The sequence below is a fragment of the Sorex fumeus genome, unplaced genomic scaffold, assembly GCF_029834395.1.
Source record: "Sorex fumeus unplaced genomic scaffold, SorFum_2.1 ptg000044l, whole genome shotgun sequence".
In the NCBI taxonomy this organism is placed as follows: domain Eukaryota; kingdom Metazoa; phylum Chordata; class Mammalia; order Eulipotyphla; family Soricidae; genus Sorex; species Sorex fumeus.
Window position 1 is genome coordinate 77,538,592 of NW_026606101.1, and position 16,409 is coordinate 77,555,000.

Genomic DNA, 16,409 nt, shown 5'->3' on the forward strand with positions numbered 1-16,409 from the left:
CCAAAAGTATTCTGCTCACACGGCAGAGTCTGGCAAACTCCCCATGGCGTATTATACCAAAAACCAGTAACAATGATGGGTCTCATTCTCCTGACCCTGAAAGAGCCTTAAATGTGGCACTTTCTAAAATCTCAGGGTTAGGACAAAGGAGACATTACTGGTGCCTGCTCGAGGAAGTCGATGAACAACAGCATGACAGTGATACAGTGAATCGACCATGAGATAGTTATAGACTTACAAATTTTGTGATAACATTTCAGTCATACAGTGTTCAGTTGACCATCCTTACACCAGTGCGATTCTCCACCACCAATGTTCCCAGTATCCCTCCTGCTTCAGACTCTGTCAGTTGCCTAAAAATAACTCATGGAGTTTCCTCAGCACGAGGTCTGGGAGCCTGGTCTTACTGCTCAGACTCACACCTTTTACATTGTACAACCTGAGCACTGCAGGTGTGGCCCAACTCAAACCCCAAATGCAGAGAATGTAGAGAGAGACTGTGTCATATAAGTGTATCCCCTAATTCCATAAAAAACAGAGGGTTGAAACCAATCAAAGGGGCCAGAATATGTACTAAAATTTGACTTTTATAAAAGTCAGCATTAAGGGTCAAAAGTGATCAACAAACCCTGAAAATTCACAAAATTTGACTAAATTAAAGACAGATGCACAAAAAGTCAGGCCATGTGAGGATTGGGGTTGAGTGAGTCTCCCCCTCACATTCACGGTGACTGAAATGTGGTACCCGGGTTCTCCTGAGCTCAGTGAGAGCCCTTGGAGCCAAATAGGAGAGACAGACAAGAAGCCGTACTTGTCTCCCATCACTGCACTGTGGGTCAGGGTTTCTAACCTCCACCAAAGACCCCAAGACTCCTGTCAGATTTATACCCTAAAACTACGTTCCAGTGTGTAACTCGAGCAGACAAGATGATCTCTTGTCTATAGGAAAACAAAACATAGCCCCCATCCTGACAAGACATGAAGGAACAAGATGAGTTTGCAATTATATGAGCAAATGGGAGGAACCAATTTCCTTTACTTCAAGATATATATACTTTCCCGTACCCTGTAGGGAGCCAGTCCCGGTGCTGCAGGAGAAGTGCAGGGGCCAGCCAGGAGTTAGAGACAGCATGGAGATGAGGAGTGGGCACACACGGGTAATTGGGAATCTTGGGGAAAACTATTTGCACAACAGTTCAGAGTACATGGCTGAAGTTCTTTATACCAATTCAGTATTATCACAATCTTCTTAAAGCGGGGTGGAGCACTGAGGCGATTGATCTACTCTCTAGTGTACAAAGCAAAAGACTCTGTAGCTCTGTACCGGGGGTCCTGTCCCAGCGCAGCTGGAGGCCCAGGATCCTGAATCCTCACATCCCTGCCCTCACCTGTTCTGTCTCCCATGCTGCACCCAAACCAGAAGTTTCCAGGGAGGCTGGACCCCAAAGCTCAGGAAGGACCGGAGTGAACGGGAGATGCACGATGATGGAAACAGTTCCTAAAGCCACTTCATCTAAACCCACTGGAAACATTCTTAAATTGGTGAAAACCTGTTTTCAACCACCAACTTTAACTCAGGTTTTGCTCACATTTTTGGCTTTATTTTCTGCATAATTAAATAAAACTTATTTTTTCAATCTTTCTTGACTCATTTATGTGTGTTTCATTCTTACGTTATAGACTATTTAAAAATCCTGCCTCATAATTAATAAGTTAGTAAAAACAATGAAAGAAATGAATTAAAAATGAATAAAGTCCCAAATCATTTATTTTTGTATTTCTCAGTATTAGATACTCTTAGCTTGTGCAGAAACCCTTTTACAATTTTGTTCTTAACAGCACTTGGGCAGGCGGAATGGGATGGCCTCATTTTTGTACATGAGTGTCCCAAGTTAATTTTCCAGTGCCACTGGCATGATACCCTGAGTACTACAGGGAGGACCAGCATATAGAAAGGAAGTAAACACGGAATACTCTCAGGTATGGCCCCCAAACTGCCACGCCGTCAACAGTGTCGCCCGCGTAGCAACATGTTACGGGGGAACCTGGGCAGGCCTCAGGTTCCTGGGAATGGGAGGTTCGCGGCCCACGGGTCTATGCCTCCGGCAGCCCCCCTTGTTTGCCTGGGCCTAGCAAGCGCCCATGATGCTTCTGGTATGCGGTTCTCTAGCCTCCCAAATGAAGCTTTTAATATTTGCCTGCCAGTCGTACTTTTAGCTTAAGTATCGACTACTGGAGAAAACATAATCACTAACCACAGGAATGTAGGGAAATAAGTTCATGGTTTTAGGACAATAGGAATATAGGAATATAAGACTAGGTTAAGACTTATAAGAAGAGGTGCTGTAGTTGCAGTTTAAATTACTTTATTGTCAGTTACCTTAGCTCATGGAAAAGAGGTTTTAAATAAAGCCAGAGTTCATTTTGAAGCTAGACAAAAGCAGAGCCAGTCAAGATCACTGAAAGTTATCTTTAGAAGAGTGCCAGCCTCAGCTTACAATGCAGTCATTAATGAACAAACAGCAGGCCTACGTGTGGGAGAGAAGGGATGTTGAAAGACCCCTATGCCCTCTTTTGCAAACATCAAACCCCTGCACGTACACTGCAGACATCGGCCCCTGCACGTGCACCCCGTAATTCATTAATGTGACAATGCTAAACGCAGTTTGGTAACCTAATGACCTTCCCTGTCTCTTTAATGTACTGACCTGGTTACAAAAATAAAGCAGAACTTGTATTGGGAAAGATAAGGATAAAAGAACTCTGTAAATTGGATTGTGGTTAAACACCGTTGAACATGAAAAGCCTATGTAAAGATTTACGAGCAGATGCCTTGTCTTAATGTAAAGCAGATCCTGTACCGTTTTTGGGAACTTAATGAAGAGACTGATGTAATGTCTGATAAGGACCCCTGGTTCTTTGTTCTGTAACTGTATAAAAAGAGGAACTCTGGGTTCAATAAACTCGCAGCAGCACTCAGCCTCTCTTGTGTTGGTGTCTGTTTGTCCATCGCGCCGAATCTCCTGCTTTCCTGCGGACCTTCTCCCCTGTTTTCCCGTCAGCCTGGTGGTCTTCGACCGAGCCAGTCTGCGGCACCAAACCAAAGAAAATATCTATTGTCTGTATTTGGATAATAGCAGGTTTTCATTTTGATTAGATACTCATCATTTTAATCCCAGTTTAGCCTTGTGGTATTTTGGATGATTGTGTGACTTCTAGTAAAACATGCTTTCAATCTTTGCCTTTACTACTGACATTGAACATATAAAACTGTTTCAGTTCTCTAAATGAAGAGGACTGAATAATGCATTTGTGATGTTGAAGAGGTGTCTTTGGAAGGTCACCAATACAGGAATGCTGCCCAGTGGGGTAACCACGTGACCAGAGGGATGAATGTAGATTCTAAACTCCAAGCTTTCTCTGTCTTGGGAGAGAAGACTTGAAATTGAGGTTGATCCAAAATGAGAAGTTCATGACGAGTCATATCTGCTATGGTCTCCATATGGAGACTCAGTGTAAGGAGGTTACCTAGGCTCTGGAGTGTGGCATATCTGGGGGTTCTGGGAGAATGGGGGCCTCAGGGAGAGCATCAATGCTCTGGGTCCTGCCTCTTGTCTCACTGTGAAGGGGTCAGCACTTCCTGTGTCACAGCGCCTGGTCTCTCCTCTACAAGGGCTGAGGGGTGGAGAGGGAATGTGAAAACCTGAATGCCCATTTGTGAGTGGGTGAGGCACGGGAGTTCGGCCAATCCCAGAGAGCAGGACTCTCAGGTGTAGGGTGGCCAGGTAGAGGCTAACTGGTGCAGGTCAGAGGGTAGAGGTCAGTGGGCACAGAGTGTGTGCATGAGAGCAGAAGGAAGGAACGAGCACACAGCTGAGTGGACACCACATTTTCTATTTCCGATGAAGCGACACTTACCATAAGACCATGATAATACCTACAGGGTCATTTTAATTTCTACAAGAGAATAATGTGCCACTCAGGCCCCAGGGACTTCATGGTTCCACCAGTGAAAACTTACAACATGAGAAAGAGTGAGACAAACTCCTACCCGCCCACAGTGGGGATGGAGGAATCACAGCCACAACCCACAGGACAAGGTGCCCATGGGGGTCATGTGAGACTGAGGGAAAGGTCAGGCTTGATCCCCACAGAAACATGATTCATCTGGTCATGAGCAACGTTTCCTCAGGAGAGAGTCCTCAGAGATTCCTGGGGGTCTATGGCCCTGAAGTTCACCCTGCTTCCTCTTGTAGGTGGTTTGTGTCTGGGCCCCCATGGCCTTCTTCTCACTGTGCATCTCTCACAGTAGTACAGAACTGTGTCCTCCTCCCTCAGGTTGCTCATTTGCAGAGAGAGTGTGTTCTTGCTGTTGTCTTGGAGATGGTGAATCGGCCCTTCACAGAGACCACATAGTATGTACTACCACCATACTATTGTATAAGACCCACTCTAGGCCCTTTCCTGGAACCTGGCAGACTTAGTACATTTAATAGCTGCCAGCATTGAATCCAGAGGCTGCACAGGAGAGTCTCAGGGCCCTCCCCGGGCTGCATCAAGTGTTCCCCAGACTCTACCAGCTGTTCCTCACACTGGACCCCTGAGAAAAGAAAGACATCCTAGTATGGAAACTCTCCTCACACAGAGGATCTTCCACCCCCATCTCTACCATGCTCCATGTCTCTGTTGCCATTGAGTTACCTCCAAAGAAATCCACCAAGAGAAGCCAGCTCAGTCCACACACCGTGTTGCTTCTGGTGAGTAAGGATGGAGCCCCTGAGAACCCCTGAACTGACTCCTCTCCCGGAGCTGGACTGGGATATTTTTATCACTGTGGAGAGATATTTGCATGTACTCCTCTATAAAAAGTCATCTTTGAACTGGTAGAGAGAAGGGAGGACTCCAGAGCAGGTTAGGGGTTCTGTGGTGCCAGCAACCAGGATAATCACTTAATCACTTAATCCCCGTTATTCATCGATTTATTCGAGCGGGTGCCAGTAACGTCTCCATTCATCCCGGTTGCGTGCTAGCGTAGCCCAATGGTATCTGTTAGTTTTAGGAACATGTAGAGCCTCAAAGCGATCATTTAGGGTCTTGACGAAGAAGTCTGACCATCTTATAGGTGGGCGTCCATGTGATCTTTTGATGTCTCGTGGAATCCAATCAGTAATGGCTCTAGTCCAGCGGTTGTCTGTAAACCTCATTACGTGTCCATCCCATCTGATTTTTGATGTCTTGGCAAATGAGACAGCGTCCCTGATTCTTGAGCGTTGACGAAGATCAGAACTCCGGATTCTATCTCTCATTTGAGTGAATCGTGATATTCCAAGCATAGTTCTTTCGATTCCTCTTTGAGAGACCCGAATAGTGTTCTCATCCTGTTTTCGTAGGGTCCAGGTCTCTGAGGCATATGTTAATGCAGGAAGAATAGTGGAATCAAAGAGATGTGCTCGTAGCTGGAGGTTCTTTGTCCTTTTAGTTATTTCTTCAATGCTCTTGAAGGCATTCCAAGCCGCTCTCTTCCTCCTGCGCAACTCAGGTGCCAGGTCATTCATCATGTTGATTTCTCGACCTAGGTATATATAACTGTTGCATTCGGAGATGGTGGTTCCGTTGAGAGCGAATGGAGCGTCAGGAACAAGGCTGTTTCTCATAAACATTGTCTTCGCAAGATTCAACTGTAGTCCGACTTTTCCACATTCACGGTCAAAGTCGTTCAGCATTTGTGCCGCTTGGTTGATGTTTGGTGTTATTAGAACGATGTCATCAGCAAAGCGGAGGTGGTGTAGTTGCCGACCATCTATCTTCACTCCCATGTTTTCCCATTCCAGCCGTCGCATGATGTTCTCAAGGGTGGCACTGAAGAGTTTTGGTGAAATGGTATCACCCTGCCGAACCCCTCTCTTGATATGGATGATTACTTCTTTGTAGAATGGTGAGATCTTGGTAGTGAATCCGCAATAGAGCTCACGAAGGATCCTGATGTATTGAGTTGTACGCCCTGATTGGCTAGGGCATCTATGACCGCTTCCGTCTCAACAGAATCAAAGGCCTTCTTTAAATCAATGAACGTTAGACAGAGTGGCATCTTAAACTCCCGAGATACCTCAATGAGCTTGGTTACTGTGTGGATATGGTCGATGGTACTGAATCCTTTTCGGAATCCAGCTTGTTCACATGGTTGTCCTTCATCTAGTGTTCTGCTAATCCTATTCAGGATGACTCGAGTGAATAGTTTGTAGATGACAGACAATAGGCAGATTGGGTGATAGTTGCCAATGTCGTGGATGTCTCCTTTCTTGTATAGTAGTACAGTCTTGCTGGTTTTCCATTGGGATGGAACCTTGCATTCAGATAGGTAGCGTGTGAAGAGTCGAGCCAATGTATTGATGAGTACTGATGGTAAGTTCTTCAGGTGTTCAGGTCTGATCTTGTCTGGGCCAGGTGCTCTTTGTTTCTTTACAGACGAGATGGCATGTTGGATTTCGGAAGGGAGAACATTGGGAACGACATATCCATCATGTGGTATGTGGTATGTGGGCAAGTGGATGTGGCTATTAAAGATATCTGAGTAGAAGTCATGAATAATCTTCTCCATTGCCCTTCTGGAAGATGTGATAGATCCATCATGATGTCGGAGGGCAGTCATCTTGGTTTTGTAGTTGGTGAAGGACAGGCGGGCATTACGAATGTTTTTTCCAGCTTCTGCTGCATCTACCAGTACTGCTGCTCTCCTGTTTTTGAGGTCATCCTTGATGGCTTCTCTGCACTGTTTTGCCAGTTCAGACGTTTGCTTGTGGTTGCCTGAGGAACGTGCCAAGCCACGTTGGCGAATAAGTTCAAGAGTGTTCGAAGAAAGATGGTTTTTTTGTGGTTATCTCTCTCTTGGCATTCCTTGCACAATCATGGAGGTGCTGAATCCTTCGATCGTATTCCTCATCAATGTTGTCAATGACGGCATCTTCCCATGTTGCCGCAACAGAGCCAAAGAGTTCCCAGTTGGTGGTTGTTCTGGGAGTCCTCTTCTTAAACCTTGCATTCTTTTCTCCTCGTTCTGTGAGGTAGAATTTTGCACGAAGAAGACGGTGGTCTGATCCCGTTTGGAATTTTGGGACAACAGCAACATCGGTTAGGCAAAACCGCCGATTGAATATGATGTGGTCTATTTCATTGTGGAACCGTCCATCGGGAGACTCCCATGTCCAACGTTTAGATTCAGCCTTTTGGAATTGTGAGTTACCATGGAAGGTTTTGGTTGACATGATGAACTCAGACAGTCTGTCACCCTGTTCGTTCCATTCCAGGCCATGGGTTCCAATGTGGAGTTCATCGACTGATCTTCTTGGTCCTATCTTGGCACTAAAATCACCGACAATGATCTTGTAGAAGGTGTGATCTTCTTTATGGAATTTCTCCAGCTCCATGTAGAATTTCTCAGTTTCTCTTTCACCATAACTGGATGTTGGTGCATAGACAACAATGATAGAAACTGCCGGTAGTGAGCCACATTTATTCAAGTGTAATCGTCCGATTCGGGTTGTTAGGCATTCAAATGAATCAATGCTCGTGACTAAGTTTGTGTTGACAAGGATACCGACACCACCGACGCCTCTTTTATCACATGTTCCAAGGAACAGTTCTTTTCCAGTGTCGAAAACAGCATGATGGAATTGATGTCTTCTCGTTTCGGTCAGACCAATGATGTTGTACTTGATCTTTCGTGCTTGTACCATAAGGTCTTCAATGGATGCAGCAGATGCCAGGGTACGAGCATTAAAAGTACAGACAATCATTTTTGTTTTTCTGCGTTTTGGTAGCCTATGTCTGCCTTGGTGTTTTATCAGCCTCTCCTTCCATATTCTTCTCGACTCTGCATATTCAGGATTAGGGAAATGAGATCCATTTATTACTGGATTTGGCATATCAATTTGGTCTATTTGGCATAGAACACGGATAGCTTGCCAGGCTCTGCCGTGCGGGTTGGATATTTAAGGATATTTAAGGTACCCTGAAAATTTAGAGAAAAGTAAATGAATAGTCGCGCAGCCGCAGGCCGCGCGCTCCCAGAAGCTTGTTGTGATAATCTCTGGATCCTGGCCTTTGTTGGGGTTACACGGCAGTTGGAGGGTGTAACTGTCTAGTTACTGACAGGTCCAGTCCCAAACCGTGCAGGCTTGGAGATCTCAGCCCCGGGTCCCACACACCTGGGTTCCTCTGCCAGTTTTGTTATGTCTGAGGCTTATCCAAGTGTGTGGAGAGTGGCCCCAGTAAGGCCTTGGTTGGGGCCTGCAGGTCTTCAGCTGTTGGGCCCTGGCGAGGATAGTCAGACACAGGGTAGGAGACTCTGCCTTGTGCTCTCCCGGGAGCTTGTTGTGATAATCTCTGGATCCTGGCCTTTGTTGGGGTTACACGGCAGTTGGAGGGTGTAACTGTCTAGTTACTGACAGGTCCAGTCCCAAACCGTGCAGGCTTGGAGATCTCAGCCCCGGGTCCCACACACCTGGGTTCCTCTGCCAGTTTTGTTATGTCTGAGGCTTATCCAAGTGTGTGGAGAGTGGCCCCAGTAAGGCCTTGGTTGGGGCCTGCAGGTCTTCAGCTGTTGGGCCCTGGCGAGGATAGTCAGACACAGGGTAGGAGACTCTGTCTTGTGCTCTCCCGGGAGCTTGTGATAATATTTAGAAAAAATATGCATTTTTCCAGTATGCATTATTACATGGCAACCAATTAATTGATGTTCTTTAATATTTATTTTATGTAAATCCTGCAATATGTACAGTATTACTTCTATTTCATAATATAATAGGACACAAAAAAGCTTAAATGGTTTGTGCAATATACTCAAAATACATTTTAAGAGTTGTTCCCACCACCTAGACAAAAGAAATCCTCTGAGTCTCTCACAGTTATCAATGTTTTGGGAACCAAGTGTTAATATAGAATCAGGAGAAAGGCAGCATGGCCAGGTAACAGGCCCTGATAACTGTAATCTCATTGAGGCAGGCTCCTGTGTCTGCTCATCTCTGCTCTTTCTCCCAGAGAAACATCTCAGTAGTTAAAGGTATTTATTTCCATGTCCTAAGGCCCTCGAATGTGTAAGAGCTTAACTCAGACATACCAAGTTAGAAAAATCACCTAAGAATGTCGTCTCCTGACGATTTCTGATTCTAAGCAGTAACTCTCAATGTGATGGGCATTTGGAGCTCTCAGTCCTCTAGGGAGTTAGTCCCCTGAGCAACACCTTTTCTCTCTTCAGTCTGTCTGTCTGTTTATACTCACAGCATCCCACAGTTGGCCCCTGTTCACCAGGATCGTCCCTGTAACTAGAGATGCAGAGGCAGTAGAGGGGGAAGTTTCCTCCTCTGCATGTGGTTATTCAGTTTGATTTCCTTCCCTTCAGATGGTTTCCCATGGCCCCACTAAGAGTGATCCCTGAGCACAGAGTCAGAAGTATACCAAGAAAGTCAGAAATAACACAACTAAATCAGCAGGAACTGATAGTACAATGGCAGGGCACTTGCCTTGCATATGGCTGACCCAAGTTTGATCCCCTATATTCCATGAGGTCTCTGATCACCTTTAACAGTAATTCTCGAATACAGAACCAGGATGAACCTCTGGGGATCACCGGGTCTAGCCCCAAAACTAAAACCAAATGAACAATAAACCCAAACCAGAAAAGTAAATAAAATATGGGCTAGATAACTGTCAAGAACTTTTTCCTTGTAATGAGAACAAGATGTCTTTATTGTGTGAGTACCTGGAGTATGTTAGAGACCGTGGTGCATGACAGTGCATGTACTGTGACTTCACATTAATTTTGGGTCTGTCTCTCTTCTTGCCATGTAAGCATTTGATTAGCAATAAAATTCACAACCGCCCATGACCTAAACAGAATACTGATTATAGATCATTAATGTTTTATGAGCACTCACATATATGGACACCCGTGCAGTGATCATCACACCCAAAACAGTGGATGAGCCTCTTACACCAGTGTTTCCCTTTAGCCCATGGTATTCCTTCCCCTATGTCTCAACCCTCCCTCATGCTCTCTGCAGTGCTTCCTGTTTGTGTAAGTGTGTGTAGGGTGTGATGACAGAGACTCACTCTCAATAGCCTTCCATTCTGGGGATATATTATGGGTTTTTACTTATGACTAAAGATGTCTTGGGTTACTCTAAGTCCTGAACCTTTAGAACAGGTCAAATGAGGTTTCTAAAAGGAGGGAGAAAAATGAGGAAAAGTTGTTCTACATCTTACATGAATATCAAAGAGAAAGCTATACAAAGAACAACAAACAGGAAAGTACTGATTAATACTCACCCTGCAAGGCATTGGAGTGCTGGGGGCCTGGTGGGGAGAGTGTGGGGGACAGGGAGGACAGATCACAAGGAGGGGGTTGGGAGTGTGAGGGTGTCACTGAGAATGGAACTGCTCTGGGAGTGATGGGGAGGGGTCCCAGCAAAGACTCTAGAACTAGGCATGAATGGTTAGTGGTGGGGGCTGAGTGTCTCTGTGTTGTGACAGAATATTGGCCCATGTGGGTTTCTAGCACATGTTGACCCTCTTCCCCTGGTGGGGCTGAGGCCTTTTCCAGGTGGCTCCCGAGTGCCCTCTGGTGGTCAAAGGCGCCCCTGCAACTGCTCCAGTGTCCCCAGCAGGAGTTGGTGTCTGGGCTCCCCTGACTGACCCACAATCTCCTGCACAGTCACACCTCCAGGTTCAATCTGCTCTGTCCTGTATATAACTCAGCACCCAGAAGATGACCGTCATCCTCAGGACCCTGTTATTGGGGATCATTATTGAGGAATGGCTGTTCCTCGCCAGGGCTCCGGCAGCCGAAGACCTCCAGGACCAGCCACCACCATGCTGAGACCACTCTCCGCACACCTGAAGGTACTGGCAGAGGGACAAATCCACACGGATTCCGGGGCCGAGATCTCCCAGCCTACTCGGATCTCCCAGCCTACTCCCAGCATCCTCCATCCAGATCCTCCAAATTCCAGTAGGCGGGGGTCACACCCACCACCTGGCCCCCTGGCGCCGTGTAATCCCATCAATGGCCAAGACTCAGAGACTATAAAATCCAGCTCCCGGAACTGCGCGGCCGCAAATGCGGCCGCGCGACATCTTATCAAGACATCTTTTATGACATCTTATTATCTCATTCCTCCTACTTTGGACAAACTTGCAGGCTATTTAATGTAGCCCGCCCACAGGGCAGAGTCTGGCAAACTCCCCGTGGCATACCAAATATGCCAAATACCAGTAACAATGATGGGTCTCATTCTCCTAAAGAGCCTTGAATAATCTCAAGGTTAGGATGAAAGAGACGTTACTGGGGCCTGCTTGAGGCAATCGACGAATAACAGGATGATGAAATGAAATGAAAATTGAGGAATTCCAGCCCCATCAGTTGCCTGAAAATAGCTCGTTTAGAGTCCTTAGCACACAAACTATTGGGCCTGGAACCTGGTCTTAGTGCTCAGACTCACACATTTTATACGGGTACTAGTGTGCTAGCCCTGATTAATTCCAGGCGTGGCCTTCACCCCCTCCCAAATGCTTGGAACCTAGACACAGACTGTGTCATATACATAAACCCCCTAATTCCATGGAGAACCAGAGGATTGAGTTCGATCTACGGGGACAGAAAATATGCTCTGAAATTTGTTGTTGAAAAAGGCAGCATTAAGAATCAAAAATGACCTACATACTCAGCATGTTCTACAAAATTCTGCTAAGATAGACACAGAGACACACAAACACCAAGTCAGTCAACGTGAGGATTGAGATGGATGATGTCACACCTCTGGTACCAAGTGACTATAGGATTCACACACACTCTCGTATATAAGCACGTGACTCACTGTGTCTGTACCCAGGTGTCCTGTCCCAGAGCTACTGCAGGTCCAGGACAGTGAATCCCCACAGACCCGACCCACATGTGCTATCTCTGTACTATTCAAAGTCAGCAGTTTCCAGGGAGCTGGGCTCCCAGTCCTCAGCAAAGATGCTGGAGTGCCTGGGGAATGTTGGGAATATTTCCTAAAGCTGCTGCACCAAGACCAACAGGATACTTCCTTAAACTTAGGAAAGCTTGTTTTCAATAACCAAGGAACTGTAGAATAACAAGTTTTGTTTAATTTTCATCGTATTATATTAGGCATATTTTATTTCCTTAACCTTCTTGACTCATGTTGTTTGTGTTTTACTCCTTCAGATGTAGAATAAATAAAACATTCTAGTTGTATAATTAGTAATGTATTAGAAACAGCAAAAGACATAAATTATAAAGGAAAAAAACCAGGAACAATCATTTTTATTTTATCATTGTTAGAAAAGTCCCATGTAACAGAAACTTTAAAATTTTGTTTTTCACAGAAACTTGGACAGAATAAAATGAATTGGAGCGTTTTTGCACACGTTAGTTTTCCCTTACCACTAGCATGACACCTGAGCACTACAGGGGAGACCAGGACACAGAGAGGAAGTAAACACAGAATACTTCCAGGTATGACCCCAAAATTAAAGAAAAAACAGATTATCCATATTTGGATAGTACAGTTTTTCATAAAGGCCCTCCCGTTGATCATCGATTTGCTCGAGCGGACCCAGTAAGGTCTCCATTGGAGACTTTGTTGTTACTGTGTCTGGCATATCGAATACGTCACGGGGAGCTTGAGAGGCTCTGCCGTGCAGGCAAAATACTCTCGGTAGCTTGCCGGGCTCTCCGAGAGGGGCGGAGGAATTGAACTCGGGTCGGCCATGTTGGCTGTGTGCAAGGCAAACGCCCTACCGCTCTGCTATCGCTCCAGCCCATAATGATTACATAATCATTATGTAATCATTATGTATCCATTAGTTTTATTCTAAACTAGCCATTTGCACTGCTTTGCAAATGGAGAAGATTATCCATGACTTCTACTCAAATCTCTTCGATAGCCATGTCCACTTGCCGACATACCAAATTGCACAGGATGGGTATGTCGTTCCCAACGTTCTCCCTTCCGAAATCCGACACGCCATTTCGTCAGTAAAGAAGCAAAGAGCACCCGGCCCAGACAAGGTCAGACCTGAACACCTGAAGAACCTGCTGTCAGTACTCATCAATACACTGGCTCGGCTCTTCACTCGCTACCTGTCTGAATGCAAGGTTCCATCTCAATGGAAAACCAGCAGGACCGTACTACTGTTCAAGAAGGGAGACATCCATGACATTGGCAACTATCGCCCGATCTGCCTATTGTCTGTCATCTACAAGTTGTTCACTCGAGTCATCCTGAATAGGATTGGCAGAACACTAGATGAAGGACAACCATGTGAGCAAGCAGGGTTCCGCAAAGGATTCAGCACCATCGACCATATACACACGATAACCAAACTCATTGAGGTTTCTCGGGAGTTCAAGATGCCGCTCTGCTTAACGTTCATTGATTTAAAGAAGGCCTTTGATTCTGTTGAGACGGAAGCGGTCATTGAAGCCCTAGCCAATCAGGGCATTCAAGCCCAATACATCAGGATCCTCCGTGAGCTGTATTGCGGATTCACTACCAGGATCTCACCATTCTACAAAGAAGTGATTGTTGATGTCAAGAGAGGGGTGCGGCAGGGTGATACCATTTCACCAAAACTCTTCAGTGCCACCCTCGAGAACATCATGCGACGACTGGAATGGGAAGGAATGGGAGTGAAGATAGATGGTCGGCAACTACACCACCTCCGCTTTGCTGATGACATTGTTTTAATAACACCAAACATCAGCCAAGCGGCACAAATGCTGGCCGACTTTGACCGTGAGTGTGGAAAGGTAGGACTACAGCTGAATCTTACGAAGACAATGTTTATGAGAAACAGCCTTGTTCCTGACGCCCCATTCGCTCTCAATGGAACGACCATCTCCGAATGCAACAGCTATGTGTACCTAGGTCGAGAGGTCAACATGACAAATGACCTGGCACCCGAGCTGCGCAGGAGGAAGAGAGCGGCTTGGAACGCCTTCAAGAACGTCGAAGAAATAGCTAAGAGGACGAAGAACCTCCGGCTCTGGGCACATCTCTTTGATTCCACTGTTCTTCCTGCATTAACATATGCCTCAGAGACCTGGGCCCTACGCAAACAAGATGAGAACGCCATTCAGGTCTCCCAAAGAAGAATAGAAAGAGCTATGCTTGGAATATCACGTTTCACTCAAATGAGAGAACGAATCCGGAGTTCTGACATCCGTCGACGATCAAGGATCAGGGACGCTGTCTCATTTGCCAAGGTGTCGAAAATCAGATGGGCTGGTCACGTAATGAGATTTAAAGACGACCGTTGGACTAGAGCTGTTACTGATTGGATTCCACGGGATGTCAAGAGACCGCGTGGCCGCCCACCTACCAGATGGTCAGACTTCTTTGTCAAGGTCATGAACGATCGGTTTGAGGCCCTCCATGTTCCCGGAGCGAAGAGATGCCATTGGGCTACACTAGCACGCGACAGGGACAAATGGAGACGTTACTGGCGCCCGCTCGAGCAAATCGACGAATAACGGGAAGTTAAGTGATTTAAGTGATTAGCCATTTGCAATCATGACTGATAGTGTTGTTTCTAATCAGAAATATACCTTCAACATTACTCTTTATTATTGATATTGAACCTTTAAAACTCAGTTCACTAAGTGAAGAATTAATGGTGCACTTGTGATTTTAAAGAAGTGACTTTGTAAGTTTACCAGAAAAAGAATATTGCTTCGGGGGTTCAGCATGTGAGAGGAGAGAGGAAAGTAGATTATAATCCCAAGTTTCTCTGTCTCGGGAGGACAGACCGCAAACTGAGGTTGATGCACAATGAGAAATTCAGTAAAAGTCACATCTGCAATGGTCTCCATATGGGGCCTCAGCATAAGGAAGGTCCCTGGGCTCTGAGGTGTGGTATATCAGGGGGTACCAGGAGAGTGGGGCCTCAGGGAGAACAACAATGTTCTGGGTCCTGCCTCTTGTCTCACTGTGAAGGGGTCAGCAAAGTTCATGTCACAGGACCTGGTCTCTCCTCTACAAGAGGTGAGGGGCAGAGAGGGAATGGGGAAATATGAATGTGCATTTAGTGAGTGGGTGAGGGATGGGAGGTCAGCCCATCCCAGAGAGCAGGACTTTCAGGTGTGGGTGACAAAGTAGAGATTAACTGGGTGCAGGTAAGAGGGCACAGAGTGTGTGTGTGTGTGAGAGCAGAAGGAAGTTGCCAGAACACAGCTGAGTGGACTCCAGGATTTCACTTTCTGATAAAGTAACCCTTACCATGAGACCACGATAATCTCTGTAGGGTCAGAGGTTAATTTTGACAAGAGAATCATATGCCCCGCAAGCCCCAGAAAAGTCATGGTTCCACTAGTGAAAACTTAGATGAGAAAGAGTGAGGCAAACTCCTTCCCACCCACAGAGGGGATAGAGAACTCAGAGTCAAAACCCACAGAACAAGGTGCCCTTGGAGTCATCTGAGAGCTGAGTGGCAGGTTAGGCCCGATCTCCTCAGAAACATGATTCATCTGGTCATGAGCAACGTTTCCTCAAGGAAGAGTCCTCAGAGCCTCCTGGGGGCTTTCACCCCTGAAGCTCACCCTGATTCCTCCTGCAGGTGGTTTGTGTCTGGGCCCACAGGGCCTTCCTCTCACTGTAACTCTCGCACAGTAGTACAGGGCCGTGTCGTCCTTCCTCAGGGGGCTCATTTGCAGAGAGAGTGTGTTCTTGTTGTTGTCTCTGGAGATGGTGAATCGGCCCTTCACAGAGTCGGCATAGTATGTACTACCACCAGCACTAATGTATGAGACCCACTCTAGGCCCTTCCCTGGAGCCTGGCAGACCCAGCTCATATAAGAGCTGCCAACATTGAATCCAGAGGCTGCACAGGAGACTGTCAGGGACTCTCCGGGCTGCACCAAGTCTCCCCCAGACTCTACCAGCTGCACCTCACACTGGACCCCTGCAAACACAAAGACATCCTGTCAGAAAACTCTCCTCACACAGAGGATCTGCCTCTCCCATCTCTACCATGCTCCGTGTCTTTGTCACCTGTGAGTTACCTCCTTACACAGCCACCAGGAGAAGCCAGCTCAGTCCACACACCATGTTGGTTCTGTGTGAATCAGGATGGAGCCCCTGGGAACCCCTGAACTGATTCCTCTCCTGGAGCTGAGGCTGGCGTGGCCTGTTTTCATCATAGCATGGAAAGGACAATTTGCATATTCTCCTCCTACATAAGTTCTATTTGAACCTAAAGAGTAAGAGAAGGACTCCAGAGTAAGTGTCAGGCTCCGGGGGTGACTTGTGACCTGGAAAAGATTCTGTCATGCAATTATTATATGACAACAAATTTAATTTGAGATATTTTGTCCTTATTTTTGATGACTATCATGTAATATCTATAGTCAT

The 16,409-nt window shown here is 46.2% G+C and overlaps 1 gene segment (V, D, J or C); it reads right to left on the reverse strand.

Annotated features, from left to right (window-relative positions):
- Positions 1-16,409, reverse strand: part of LOC130030726 (immunoglobulin heavy variable 3-66-like) — a 177,184-nt gene that overhangs the window by 39,451 nt on the left and 121,324 nt on the right. Inside the window, 1 exon segment of the V gene segment in view lies at positions 15,653-15,960. Coding sequence covers positions 15,653-15,960 — 308 coding nt within the window.